Genomic DNA, 14093 nt, shown 5'->3' on the forward strand with positions numbered 1-14093 from the left:
CATCCAGGCAAGTCAGCGAAAGGAAAAAGATTTTTTTTGTCTACCCACAAGTTGTCTTAATGGGGCGGGGGAAGCAGTTTGTAAGGAGGAAGGTCAGAATCGCCCTCTGCGACTCCCGCGCGAATTACGGCTGATGGCGCCGCGGCGGCTGCAGGCGGCGGGACGGCTGCTGCACGAGTCGGTCGCTCTCTCCCCCGTCCTCGCCTTCTTCAGCAACGCCTTGAGCTGAGGAGTCGGCGGCTCGCGCCGAGAAGAGCGAGGAGCACCCCCTCCTCCTCCACCCCTTTGCCTTCAAACTACCTGCCGCTCGCCCGTCTATACACACTGCTACCTCGACGCAAGCTCACGTACCCTCTCCCTGTCGCCCGTATCTCCGTCATGGCATGCGTACTCCGGCATGAGCCCATGCAGTGCAACGCATGAAGGCATGATCGCGCCGCGCGAGGAGTTGAACTCGCGCGGCGGGTGGTGTCCCTCGCATGCAGTGTTCTCATCGCGCCATCTCTCTCGCATGTCGTTGGTCTCCCCCGAGCAGCCGAGATGTTGATACCATTGTGGCAGCCTTGTTTTTTATATATTACGTCACCAAAACACAAATTATTTTCTTCTCTTTAGATGGGCTTGTATTTATAGAATTCTTCTCTTTAGGGAGGGTGGTACCTTTTGTGAAACTGAAACGCGGAACCGAACGCGATCTGTCTGGTGTCTCGCGTTCCTGGTCAACGCTTGCGATTCAGCTGTCGTCGCGCGCCGCCGCTGGATGATCTTGCTCAGCTCGCCGAGCTCGACCTGAACGGTCAGCGGCGCGACCGCTGAATCGCAGCCGTTCGTGCTGCACGCATGCATCGTTGCAGTTACTTCCCCGCTCCGTGCGTGAAATCTTTTGCGCCTCTCGACGAGCTGGGGGGGGGGGGGGGGGCCCCCCCCGGGCGTACTCGGTGAAAGTCCCCCGCTCCCGTAACGGGGGAGGCATTCCGGGGAAAGTCGAACTCCCGATATCGGGCCGGGTGGGGGGGTTCCGGCTCCTAACCAAAAAGGGGGTCTGTTCCCCATGACTCGCGTCAAAAAGCCCTACCTACCTACCTACCCCCAGGCCGGGGCTCGAAAGGAAAAAAGACGAATATAGGGGATACCTACCTGTTGCAGGACCCTCTGGGGCGGTCAAAACCGGACCTACCTACCTATTGCATAGGGTGTCACCGTGACGCAGACCCCCTATCTGGCTAGGAGCCGGAACCCGGAGGCACCGCCGAGCCATGTCATCGCCTGCTAAGCGCCCGCTGAGCCGACAGCTCCAACAACGGCGCGTCCCCTCGCCACGCATCGCGCCTCCTCCTCCTCCGCCAGTGGCGGCGGCGGCTCCAGCACCTCTCGATCGGTTCCACTTTCTCCGTGGGTTGAACAATCAGAACGAAGTGATCAAGGCGTGTATGCCGTTGACCGACGAGCAGCTAAAGGCGATTGAGCAGGCCCGCTCGCCGAGTGCCATCGCCGAGGACGCGCAAGGCGGGCGTATCAACCTGCTGCTGGCAGCCGCCGCGTCGGGCAAGACGACGACGATGCTCGCGCTGATCGAGGTGCTGCATGCGCTCGGCCACGGCTCACGGGGCGGCACCTACACGCTCTACGCCGTGTTCAACGCGAACGCGAGGGGTGACGCCGACAAGAGGATGCACAAGCTGTCGGCAGGTGCGAAAAGGTCGGTGGACTGTCGCACTACGCACTCGGCGGCTCAACACTGCACGCCGGAGCTGAAGAACAACATCCAGTTCCCCAAAAACTCGGCGCGCCGCGAGTGGCGCTGTCCGGAGATGGGGGGCGGAGCGATCGAGAAGTACGTCCGGCGAGTCTGCGGTGACGAGATCCGCGAGCACGTCATGAGCGGGAGCTCGCCGCCGAGCACCGACAAACAGCGGCAGCGCGACGAGGAGCTCTGCGCGTTTTGGATTTACAAGACGTGGCTCAACTGGGTGCAGAAGGTGCCCGAGTACGGCGGGCGGCAGTACGGCCGATGGCGTGTCTTCACACTTGTGGGCTTGAATAGGCGGGCTGCCTCGGGGCCCTCGCCCCGGCCAACATCGACGCCTCCACCCGGATCGGCAAGCTGACCTACTACCCGTGCGTCAAGAACTGGACCGGCGAGGGCGGTGAGGAGGGGCGGCGGAGGCAGCGGCTGCCGGGCTGCTTCCCGGGCACCTTCTACACGGCGTGCGCCGTCAAGCTGTGGCACGCGATGATGGCGGAGCGGCTCTTTGTGACGCACGACGCCTACCTCAAGTACGCGCAGCTGTCGAAGCACCCCTTCGGCTGGTTCGACGCGCTCCTCCTCGACGAGAGCCAGGACCTGACCGAGTGCCAGGTGGAGCTCCTCGTCGTGAACCAGCCTCAGGCAGACATCTTCGTGGTGGGCGACGCGGTGCAGTCGCTCTACTCTTGGCGCGGCGCGGCACCCAAGCAGCTGCGGCAGCTGCGGCAGCGCGTCGCGCCTCGCGCCGTCAAGGATGATCTGAGCATGACGCGCAGCTTCCGGTTCGGGCCCGGCATCGCGCGCATCGCCAACCACTTCCTCTTCCTCAAAAAGCACAGCCGGCAGCACAGCTTGTGGCACCACTACACGATCAGCGGCGCGGGGAAGCTGCCGGTCCTGTACGTCGGCGGCGAGCCGCTGAGCGGGCGGCGGACTGTCGTCGGCCGCTCCAACGCGGGCCTCCTGTGCGAGGCCTTCGCGCTGCTGTCGGCCGACCCGACGGTCAAGGTTGCGCTGCTCGGCCCCAAAGACACCACCTACGAGAGGTTCGAGGGGATCTGCGACGATGTGCTCGTGCTGCAGCCGCACTTCAAGGCGGAGGACGGCTTCTCCTTCAAGGGCGCGCAGTACGACTCGTGGGAGGACTTTGAGCAGGAGGTCGAGGACCGAGAGATGCCGTACGGGCCTCACCTCTCTCTGCTGCGCAAGTTTGCCAGCGGCGGCGACGAAGGCGGCGGCGGCGGCGGCGGAGGCGGAGGCGGCGGCGGAGGAGGCGGCGGCGGCGGCGGCGGCGGGTCTAGCGGCGATGGTGGAGGCCAATTGGCGGAGTTGGTTGACCTGTTTCGGGAGCACGTGTTGCGCCGGCGGCTGGCGGAGGACGAGTGCGAGGTGCTGCTCACGACGGCGTGCGGTGCAAAGGGCCTGGAGTGGGACAATGTCAAGGTGCAGCCGAGATTCATCCGAGATCGAGGCCGGTATCATCCGAGATCCAGCCCCGCCAGCCGCGTTGCAATCCCGCGCAGGTGCTCGATGACTACGCCAAGCTAATGACCTTCGAGCGCGTGCCGGAGGAGGAGCTGCAGCAGGGCGGCGAATACGCGTCCATCCAGGCGGAAGGCGCGTCGCCACATCGTGGCGCGCCGATGCGTTTCTGCTTGCCCGGGGACTGGAAGGGTCTAGAATCGCAGAAACGTCAGCGCAGCTGGAGCTGCCGTCTCTTGATCTGTCTAGCTGTGAGCAGGCGACGAGCTCAACTCGTGGTACGTCGCCGTGACGCGGGCGCGGCAGCGCCTGCAGCTGCCCAGCCGGTTCTGGGCGTTGCATGACGCTGTGTGGGGCGGTGGAGACTTCCGCCCGGACCCATCCGAGGAGAGCGCGCCTCAGTACACCGCGGAGGAGGTCGAGGGCATCAATGCGCTCCTCGCCAAGATGCGTGGCGCGCTCCCACCAGCCGGCGCCGAGATGGAGGACGAGCTCAGCCAGGGCAGCAGCGTGGCGACGGCCGCCCCCTCCGCCCACGGCACCCCCTCCTCGTTGCCCTCCTGCTCCGCCGTCTCGCCAGCAGGCTCGGCGCTTCGAGGCCTCGCGCTTGGTACGCCCGACGCAGCACCATCGGCCCTCCGCCGAGAGGATTACGAGCCCGCCGACGGCCACGACGCGGAGGGCGAGGCTGCTCTCGACGAGTTGCTCAACGAAGGAGCGCCGTCGCCGCCGACAGCCCGCACGCTCCGCTTTTCGGACGGATAGTGATTGTGCCAGACTGGAGAGATAGTTGACTGTACTTTTGTGTGACGTGTCAGTAAGCGTATCGGTGAATCGTCTAATTTTGTTTTCGCGCTCCGCCTCTCGTGACTCGTCGCCGCGCTCCGGGGTGCGAGAGGTGTATACAGCAAAGCTTCAGCCGGAACCCGGTTTTTCCCGCGGGCGCCTGGCGCGTGGGCTGGGGCTCTCACGCCCCGCGAGATCGCCACCTCTCTCACTCTCTCGCTCGGCTCTCACGGCTCTCGCGGTCTTCATGTGTGTTTCCGTGTACCGCACAGGGCTCGGGGGGGGGGGGGGGGCTCTTCTCTCTTTCAGTGTGGATCTTACGAACATTCCCGGAGGAGGAAGAGTGCTGACAGGGTTTGCGATTAGGAGCGACCCCGAAGGGTTTCTCGGGGTTAGTACACCACTATTAAGCTGTGGGAGGGGTCCCGTACCATGCGGAATCGGCCCTATCAAGTGCTCAAGTGCTCAAGCTGTGAAAATGGCAGTTGCGCGCGACATTACGAATCGTGCGTCCCTTGCTCCGACATGATCCATTCGAGGCTGCCAACCCCTCTCCTCCAGCTTGCTCCCGTTCTAGCGGGCTTCCTCCTTGGGGTCGGCGCTCTTTCTTGGCTGGCCGTGGCTGGGCGGATGTGGGGGGCCGACTCCACGCTCGCGGAGAGCTTAGTGTCAGCGGAGAAGGGGTGGGAGGACCGGCTGCTCGTACCGGTGGAGAAGGGGTGGGAGTGGTGGGACACCGTGCTTGCCGCGGCCGACCAGGTGGAGGCCTCAGCGGCGCTGCCCTCCTTGCCTCGCCCTCCTCCCTGCTGCCTGATCCTCTCATCTCCGCTTCATCGCCTAACTCGCATTGCCGCCCCTCCCCAGGTCCACGACATCGGCCAGGGGATGGGGCTTTGTCGCGGGCATAATGACTCGTGCCACGTGTGGGACTGCTGCCTCGAGACAGGCGAGGACGACCCCTTGGGACAACGCAAACTCTGGTGCAATCCCTTTGGGGGCGGCGAGCAGGAAATGTTAGTCGGCTCGGTGGGAAAGGTGCATGCTCGCACATAACAGGCCGACTGGCCCCGCACCGCTCCCTCTCCATTGATGTCGGACCGCCCTAGGCGCGTTGCCGCGTCTGCGATGCGGTTGAGGGCGAGATTGGCAAGGACACCATCACCACAGTCAATAGCAGCGGCACTTTTACGACGGTGGTGCAGTGCGATGTCAGCAAGAGGAGCGCGCGCGGTAAGGACGGCGCCGCCGAGCTGATGGCAAGCGTGGCGACCTTGGGGGAGGCGGCGACGGCGGTTGGGCCTCAGCCAGCGATCACTTCAGGGCTCCAGCACTGCAAATAGGCGAAACAGGGCGCGGTGGCGGGCTCCATAGCGCAGACAGGGGCGAGCCCGATTATCAGCAGCTTCACCGCCGCGGCCGCCTCCCCGGCTCCGGTCGACGAGGAACTGGTGTCAGCCCTGCTGGCGCTGCAGTACGAGGGGAAGCCCATCTTCGCGGCAGCTGATGCGACGGCGGTCGCGACGGCATTGGGTAAGGACGGCGGTACGTTCGCTGACCTGATGGACCCCGACATGATCGAGGACGACGATCTGGTGGATTATGTGCCCTTGAAGATGCAGCACAACAAGATACTCAAGCTCCGGAGCCCGCCCCCCCCCGCACCCCCCCTCGAGGCAGCAACAATGCTACGCTAGGGGACAGCAACGCGCAGGCATGCGTCGGGGTGTGTCGACTGCCGTGTGTCGCCGTGTGCTGCGCGCGTTTCGTTCTTTCGAGTCACACAGGTCGGCGTCCCGGACCCACCGTATCTCCATCTCGCGCGGTCTGAGTTTGACTGTTGTAGGAACCCTTCCTACTTTAAACCCGTGTGTGTGTCTTATTCGTTATTGCCAAAGCAATATTGTATTCAAGACGGCGATTGCCTTTTATTGGGGGGCAGAGAGGTCCCATGGGTAGCAGGACCTCGCACTCTGACAGTCTCTGACAACTGTGCAACCCACCAGCACCACACCACACGCACACTGAGAAGAGAGTTTTTTCCCTTTCTTGCTGGTCATGAAGGTCTCGCACGGGCGCGCTTGCTACTCACGCCGCCTCCGCCGACGCTCGTCGCTCGCCTCCGCTTGCCGGCTCGAGTCGCGGCTTGGGGCACTGGCGGTGCGGCAAGCGCCTCCCCGTGCGCCTTTTCAAAGGTGTTGTAGTGGACCTGTTCACAGCTGAAGGCGTGAACCTGGCGCTGTTTACGCTTGCCGCGCGTCGGTCTGCGCGCCGGCGACACGTACGCCAAAAACGCCTACAATGGTGGGTCAGTTACGTGTGTGTGTGTGTGCGAGAGAGAGAGAGAGAGGGAGAGAGGGGGGGGGGGAGGGAGGGAGGGAGGGAGAGGGAGGGAGGGTGAGGGTGAGGGAGAGAGAGAGAGGGAGAGGGAGAGGGAGAGAGAGGGAGAGAGAGAGAGAGAGGGAGAGAGAGGGAGGGAGGGAGAGAGAGAGGGGGAGAGGGAGAGGGAGGGGGGGGGGGACGGTGCGGAGGCCTGCTTGTCCATCTTTTGCTCCGAGGGCGTGTAGACGAGGTAGGGGTTGAACTCGGTCGAGGTCACCACGTGCAATGACGCGCCGAGCGCCTGGGCCGCGGATTGCACCGCTCGACGAGCCCGACCTCGCGAGGCAGCGCCGTGCCTCGCTTCTGCCGACCACGGACTCTCTCTCGCGCGATCTCGCGCGATCTCGCGCGATCTCGGGCGATCTCGGCGAGCGCCTCGCTGGCAGCGCGCAGCGTGAGCTCGTCGCCCCACGTGCGGTTGCGCTGCATCCGGCGCAGGTAGGCTCCAAAGTCGTCGCAGAAGCCTAGGCGGGTCGCAAAGAGGTGAGTGGGCTCACGCCAGGGCGGCTCGCTCCCCGGCCCGCAGAGCGTTGCACAGATGGAGGAGGCCGTGCTCGACCACGGGCGGGTGCTACATCTCGGCTACGTCTCGCCGGAGAAGTCCTCCGCATGGGACCTGAGGTGCTCGACAGCGGCGCGGCGCACGAACGCGTGGTGCTCCTCAGTCCCGTATAGCGAGCGGGATATGGACCTGAATTGGCAATTACCGTCGCCAGCAATACGCAGCATCTGCATGCCGTACAGTCTGAGCCGCTGCCGCAGCCGCTCTGCCGCGCCGGGCGGCCGTCTCGCATGCCGCCGGCTGCTCGCTCGCCGCTCGGCCGCCCGGAAAGCCCAGCGCTTGAGCACCCAGATGGCACGGAATGCGCGCGCAAAGACTATCAGCCGTAAGGGCGGGCCGTCCACAGATAGGGCCGCGACGGTGGCGGCGTCGGCGGTGTGGTCGGCAGGTTGGGGATGATCGCTGCTGGATGGAGAGGTACACGAGAGCTGCCCCCTCCCCCCCCATGCGCGCTTCTGCATGCGCTTCTGCTTGTCGGCCGATGCGCTTTGGTTTTTTTTCCGGTAAATACGGTGTCCTGTTGATCTGCTAACACCACCAAACAAAGGCTTTGCGGCAAAGGCAAAACAAAGGTATTGCTAAAATCTCTCTCTCCCAAAGGCGGTCGCACAGCACGATTCACACCAAAAGAGATAAACGGACACACTCGGTATGCTGCGCGCTGTTTCGCCAGTACGCTTGTGCCTATACCGGCAGTCAGAAAGGGTTGATTGATGAGAACTTGAGAAGCAAAAAACTCGAAAAAAATAAATAGACATGCATGTCCGCCTTGCTTTGTTTCATAACATCGAAGGCTAGCTCAAAAATCACCTACGGGTATGTTCGTAAGAGCCACATACACTGAAAAATAAAAACGAAGGGAGGGATGGGAGGACGGCACGCCGCCACCACACAGGTTTTCTGTCGCCGTGCACTTTCGAAGCCGTCCTTTGACGCACACAATAATTTAATTTTTTTCACATATTGCAATACGGAAGAATTTTGCCGTGCCTCGGGGACGAACGTCGGCACTCAGGGCCATGCCCCACACGTACCGTGTCCGCCTGATATCGTCCTCAGCAAGTTGGACCCCACTGCCGCTGCCTCAATGCTGATCGCACCCCACCGAGAGCGCTTGCGCCCTCGCAATCGGCTCGGTCTTGCCGCACTTGCAGTATGCGTCGCATCCGTCGCCTTCTCCCTCGCCTCGATTGCGCATTCTCCAGCAGCGCTGTATCTCCCGCCTTGGCCGGCAATTCAGAGCGCGTTCGTGGGTGCGTACTGCGCAGTCCTGAGGCGGTGCGAGGCGGTGGGCACGGTGGAGGCCCGCGATCTCGACGCGTCGTGGGATGTGCAGGCTGCAATGGACTTTGGAGTCGAAGCGTGCGACAACTTCTTTCAGCACAGCTGCGGCGGTGCGAGATTAGTCGCCGAGGTAGCATGCACACCGCAGGGTATGCAGCCGAGATAGCAGCCGATCACCGCGACATTTCTGCGCCAGGCTGGATCGAAGCGTCGCCAATTCCTGCGGACCAGAGCTCTTGGAGCGTGCTGGGGATGATGGGAGAGCGGAACACGCGGCGCCTGCGCACCATCCTGGAGGAGGTGCGGACCAACAGCTCTGCTCGACCGGAGCAGATGACCTCGAGCCAGCGGCTGGGCATCGTGTACGATTCTTGCTTGGCCCCCGAGTGGGCAGACGACGGCTTGTTGCCGCTGCAAAGGTTGTTCGAACTGGTCGATGGGATGTCTTCCATTGAGGAGGTTTTCAGCACCATCGCGACGCTCACTTTGGCGGGGCACATGGTGCTGATCGGCGGCGCTGTGGGCGCCGACATTGGCAACCCGAACAAAAACATCTTTTCTGTCTGGCAGGGGTCCGGCGGCCTCCCCGACGCGAGCTACTACCTCAAGAACGACAGCGAGTCGAGGGAGCTGCGGCAGGCGTATCGCGACCACGTGGCGACGATGCTGGATCTGCTCTCGATGCCGGATCCTGAGGTGGCTGCAGAGCATGTGCTGCGCCTGGAGACGAGGCTCGCACAGATCAGCATGCCAGCCGAGCTGCTCCGCGATCCTGACGCGACCTACAACAAGCTCGACCTGACAGGGCTGGAGGAGCTCTCGCCTGAGCTGCCCTGGGACAGGTACCTGCAAGTGCTGAGCGACGCGCGCTTCTGCGACCCCGCATGGAAGATTGGCCGCGACGCGGCGTGCCTCCCCCCCGCCTTCGGCCGAGCCTCCTCCCCGCTCTGCTCCGCTGGTGATTGCGCCACGCTTGAGGAGATCGATGTGAGCACGCCAGAGTTCTTCGAGAAGCTGCAGGCGGTGCTGCGCGACACACCGCTCGAACACATCAAGAGCCTCTTCCGCTGGCGCCTGGTGGTCGCGGCAGTCACTGGAGCAGCGAACGGTGTCTCATAAAAGCCCTCTGACTACAGGCACCTGGTGAACGCCAACGCCGAGATTTTGCCACCGGTTTTCGAGGAGGCTGACTTTGCCTTCTATGGCAAGCGGCTACAGGGCCTGGAAGAGCAGACGCCGCGCTGGAAGCGATGCACCTCTCTCGCGAGCGGCGCGCTGAGCGAGGCGCAAAGCGTTCCTGACTTCCTCGGAGCCCTCGCACAGGCACGTCCATAGTAAGCGGCATGCTGAGCGAGGAGCTCGGAAAAGTGTTCGTGGATCGCTTCTTTCGCAAGGACGCCAAGTCCAAGGCGGGCCGCTGGATCAGGGCGGGAGGTCCATGAGCGTGACATGATTGCGCGAGGTGCGGCCTCGATTGCCGTAGGCGATGGACTTGGTGACTAAAGTGGAGGCTGCTTTCGACGCCACCCTGCCCGAGGAGGAGTGGATGGATGACAGCAGCCGCGCGGCCGCCTTCGAGAAGGTGGCCGCTGTGCAAAACTTGATTGGACATCCGTCCGAGTGGACCGACTACGGCGACCTCCTCCTAGCCCCGAGCAAACTCGTCACCAACGTGATGCAGATCCGAACGTGGGGCGCGTGCAGAAGCATGCGTGAGTACGGGCAGCCGGTTGACAAGGACACGTGGTCGATGGGGCCGCAGACCGTAAACGCCTACTACTCGCCGCCACGCAACCAGATGGTCTCTTGTGGACGCAGAGGCCAGCCCTGTGAGGTGTGAGCATAACTATTATTCATGCGGCCGTTTATAGGTCTTTCCCGCCGCCATCCTGCAGGAGCCGATGTTCGACCCAGGGAGGTTGGCAGCACAGAACTTTGGCGCAATCGGCATGGTGATGGGGCATGAGCTGATGCACGGATTCGACGACCAGGAACAGCCTCCCCTGTAGCTAGTGCAAGTGCTCGTGGGAGAGAGCACCCGCCCCGCGAGCAGGGGCGCAAGTTCGACGCGCAGGGCCGCATGTCGCCATGGTGGAGCGAGTCTACTGTCAAGAACTTCGAGCAGCGCGCCAAACAGGTCGAGGGCCTCTCTCAGCCCGATTGAAATGAGAACAAGCCACCACGGCCCAATTGTGCACAGGTAAAGGACCTCTACGGCTCGATCGAGGTTCAGCCCGGCGTCAAGCTTAACGGCGACCTGACGCTGGGCGAGAATCTTGCCGACATGGGCGGGCTGAAGATGGCGTTCCGCGCATTCCTCCGGGAGCTAGACGAGACCGGAGTCCACCCGGACGACACTGCTGGGCACCATCTCACCCACCGCCAGCTCTTCTTCACCGCCTTTGCCCAAGTGTGGTGCGGGCACGCTCGCCCAGAGGCAGAGAAGCAGCAGGCGCTCGCACCAATCCGGTCCGTGAGAGAGGCAGCCTGTAGATCGCGTCGCTTGACGCCCCATTCCTGTCCGGGTAGGTGCTCACGGACCCGCATTCGCTGCCGCGAGCCCGAGTCAACACGCCCCTCGCCAATTTCGCGCCGTTCAGCGAGGCGTTCCACTGCGAAGCCGGGTCCGAGATGAACCCAGAGGCCAAGGTACTGCCCCGCCCCGATGCCCGATCGTGTGTGCGTTACAGTACCTCACCTCACTCTACCTTGGCTCCCCAGGTATCAGTTTTCCGCCGCGGTATCGGCGGGCCGCCGGTGCGGCGCTTCGGTGTGGCGCACCCGTGGCGGCAAGCCAGCTTAGAACTGTGAAGCGCGAGGCCGAGGGCGCGCTAGGGCCTCTCACTGGTGTGCGCAGCGCAACATTCCGTTTCGTGGACTAGAGTCGTACCTAGGTACGGGGTAGCGCTACAGCGCTAGCGGGAGGTGTACACAGCGAGGGTATGTATGTAACTGTAGAGACGATTTAGGTTTGGGGCAGCGCGAGTGGGAGAACTTTTCGGCGGTCGTGGAGGTCGTGGAGGTCGTTGAGTGGCGAGTCACGCTCGTGCGGACAGCATCGATGCCGTCGCCGGACGCGGCGGCGAGGCACACGGGCGCCGGCGTGGCGCGTCGGCAGGCCCACCACGAGCGGATGCGCGACGAGCGCGCTCGGGAAGCGGCCGCGGGCGAGGCGGAGCTTCCGCCGGAGGACGACGCGGTCGAGATGGCGAGCGCCGTCCACGTGCTGGACAGCGTGGGGGAGGTGGGCCCGAACTACACCCTGCTGCGCAGCAAGGAGACGAAGGCGAAGCGACGGAAGCGAAAGCGCGAGGATGCCAGGGCGGCGCTCGACGGCCACACTGTCCTGTCCACCGGATCGCGCCTCGAGATCTTCTGCGACAGCGAGCGGTGGTACCCTGCGACCGTCATGGCGCGGGAGGAGGACGGGGACGGACGGATCGTGCACGAGGTCGAGTACGACGGCTACCCGGATCGGCGGTGGTGGCACATGCTGGACGACGAGCGGTGGCGCGCCGTCCCAGAGCAGGCCGGCGCGGGCGCAGGCGGCGCTGCCGCAGACGGGGATGGGGATGCGGCGATGGACCGCTACCCGCAAAATGCCGATTTTGGCCCCAAAACAGCCTCAGACACGGCTCAGAGCCCCCCCAAAATGACGAATTCCACGGAGTTTCCCCGGGGTTTCCCGAGGAAACTAGAGGGTGTTGTAGGGAAACGAGCAGGAAACACGGCGAGAGGAAACCATAAAAAACAACTTTTTTTAACGTACACACCGCCATCACACACAAAATCAAAGCAGAAAAAAAAAACAGCGCTGAGAGGGGTTGTCTTTTATCACTGCCGGATCTCATATGCCTGGCGTATCCAGCCAGGAATGGACTCGGCTTGGCGAAACGCCTCTCCCGGATAGCCCCTCGGAAAGAGCATCGATCTGCGCGGCGCTATTGCACATCGCCGCCGGATCCACTCCGTGACATTGGGAACATGCATTCCAAACGCACCTCGGCCATGGTCGCTGAGGTCCCCGCTCCATCCCACAAACTCGATGCACTTCACGTGAAGGTTGATGAGGGCGGTATCTTGGCAATCAAGCCGAACTTTGCACGCCTGGGGAGACGGTGCTCTAAAAACGGTCTACTACTGGGCAGCGCGGACGACGCGGCTGACGGTCAGCTTACCTCGTAAGGAGGTTCGGCGATGTTGTGCTGTCCGAATGTAAATCTCACAGGCTTCGCCACGAGCGCCGGCTTGTCGAGCAAGCAGTTGTACCTATAGTATCATATTGTTGCGTAAGAACCGCATGGAGAAGCCGGCGCCGAGCAGGCGTCGTGCCGCATCAGGGTTCTCTGCTCCAGCAGCGGTCGGTCCCATGCCAGAGTCATCTCCGCACTCTCGTCAAATAGCACCTGGTAGGTGAGGGGGCAAGGGTCGCCTCACGCTCCTTTGGAGCAATGCAAGAGCAAACCACCAGGAGACGGACTAGAGCGGTGCCGACCTCTACGCCAATCGGAGCAACGACGGTGGCACCCCGTGCGTCGAGGGACTTGGCGTAAGCTGGCAAGCTTACACCGCGCGCAAAGAAGTGCTCGTCCAGGTCGGCCTGTGAACAGGCTTGTGGACATGGCGCAACCGAGGGGCCACGGATATTGGGCTGCGCTGGGAATCAGTGAGGTCCGGGGTGAGGAGCGCGCCCAGAGAACGTAGCTGTATGAGGAGAGGAGCCGGGCCATATGCCTCTGCGCAAGATATGTTCGCCAGGTCTCGCCGAAGGGGTGCGGCTCAACCGTCTGCACGTGAGTGACTCTCCATCGCAGCAGGCACTGCGTGGTGTGCTCAAACACCGGCATGTGAATCACGTGGATGTCGCTGACGGAGATGCCTGTGGCCGCGTGACACGATTGGGGAGGGGGAACTCGCGGGGCGTTGCTGGGTAGCAGTTGGCCGTCATCGGGTCATATACACGAGTATGGGGATTGAGAAAGAGATGTGGTCGCCACCGTGCCCGACGTAGTGGCGCATGAAGGCATTGCAGTGATGAGGGTGGTCGCGGGAGAGGAAGGTGATCACAGCGAGGGAGGCGTCGGCGGCGGAGGCAGCGGCGCCGTGACAGCTCGCGCCGCTGCTGACCGTGGCGTTGTCTGACATTTTACCGCGACCCAATAATTGCCGTCGAATTCCCGTTTCTTGGGTGGTTTTTGCTAAGGTGTAGATCAGGTTCCACAGCATCGTCCCACACGTAGCTCAGCGGTCAGGTGAAAAGGGGTTTTTGCTAACGGCCTCCCACACACGCCACCCACACCGGATATGTCTTGGGCATTTTTCGCACTTTTCTTTCTACGTCGGTCGGGGTCGCGTGGATCGATTTTCAAAGTGAATATAGACAATAGTACGGCATAGAAAAACTGCAAAACAAGATGCGTTAGCTCGCCGCGAAAGCAAACAGAGGAGGGCGAGGAGGAGTGATTAGCACGCGTCCTCTGCCACCGTGCGCGTGTTATGAGGTGGTGCGAGAGAGCCATTTGCGTGCGAGCCCGTGCCCCGTCCCGCCACCCGCCCGCCCCGGCCCCGGAGCGCGACAAAATGTGAAGGGTGGGCCACTTGTGTTGAGGGATGGCAACCCAGGTGGGTGTCCTCCGCCTCCAGCTCAGCCGCCGCATCGAGCTCCGCCTCATACGCGTGTGGCTGTGGGCGACGGAGCCGCCGCTGCGGCCTTCCGCCGTCGGGGCGACGGCGACGGCGGCAGCGGGCCGGGCGGCGGCGGCGACGGTGGCGGTGGTAAGGGCGGCAGCAGCGAATAAGGCGGCGGCGAGGGCGGCGGCCGCGGCGGAGGAGGCGGGCTCGGTGGGGGCGGCG

General features: G+C 63.2%; 4 protein-coding genes across 4 annotated transcripts in view; 3 read left to right on the top strand and 1 right to left on the bottom strand.

The window, feature by feature from the left end:
- EMIHUDRAFT_243344 (hypothetical protein) overlaps nt 1-229 on the top strand; it is a gene marked incomplete at both ends in the record, with an annotated part of 2580 nt that extends 2351 nt beyond the window's left edge. Inside the window, one exon of the mRNA XM_005771431.1 lies at nt 155-229. Within this exon, the coding sequence (XP_005771488.1) occupies nt 155-229 (75 nt within the window). The remainder of the gene's footprint in view (nt 1-154) is intronic.
- Nucleotides 230-1430: 1201 nt separating this feature from the next.
- On the top strand, nt 1431-5709 carry EMIHUDRAFT_118202 (hypothetical protein; the record flags this gene model as incomplete). The annotated part of the gene is made up of 8 exons (XM_005771432.1): nt 1431-1979; nt 2045-3190; nt 3271-3439; nt 3489-3839; nt 4593-4774; nt 4880-5050; nt 5122-5208; nt 5356-5709. The coding sequence occupies 8 exons, from the start codon at nt 1431-1433 to the stop codon at nt 5707-5709; spliced, it is 3009 nt and encodes a 1002-aa protein (XP_005771489.1).
- Nucleotides 5710-6100: 391 nt separating this feature from the next.
- On the bottom strand, nt 6101-8154 carry EMIHUDRAFT_243347 (hypothetical protein; the record flags this gene model as incomplete). Its single annotated transcript, XM_005771433.1, has 6 exons — nt 6101-6166; nt 6246-6276; nt 6535-6635; nt 6713-6858; nt 7102-7358; nt 8057-8154. The coding sequence occupies 6 exons, from the start codon at nt 8152-8154 to the stop codon at nt 6101-6103; spliced, it is 699 nt and encodes a 232-aa protein (XP_005771490.1).
- A 144-nt stretch (nt 8155-8298) lies between these two features.
- Nucleotides 8299-11987, top strand: EMIHUDRAFT_243348 (hypothetical protein; the record flags this gene model as incomplete). Its single annotated transcript, XM_005771434.1, has 12 exons — nt 8299-8350; nt 8437-9348; nt 9564-9607; nt 9724-10041; nt 10112-10192; nt 10294-10377; nt 10441-10650; nt 10770-10889; nt 10962-10997; nt 11098-11134; nt 11210-11747; nt 11963-11987. The coding sequence occupies 12 exons, from the start codon at nt 8299-8301 to the stop codon at nt 11985-11987; spliced, it is 2457 nt and encodes an 818-aa protein (XP_005771491.1).
- Between the last annotated feature and the right edge of the window lie 2106 nt (nt 11988-14093).

This window comes from Emiliania huxleyi (assembly GCF_000372725.1).
Source record: "Emiliania huxleyi CCMP1516 unplaced genomic scaffold EMIHUscaffold_385, whole genome shotgun sequence".
NCBI classification, from domain to species: Eukaryota; Haptophyta; order Isochrysidales; family Noelaerhabdaceae; genus Emiliania; species Emiliania huxleyi.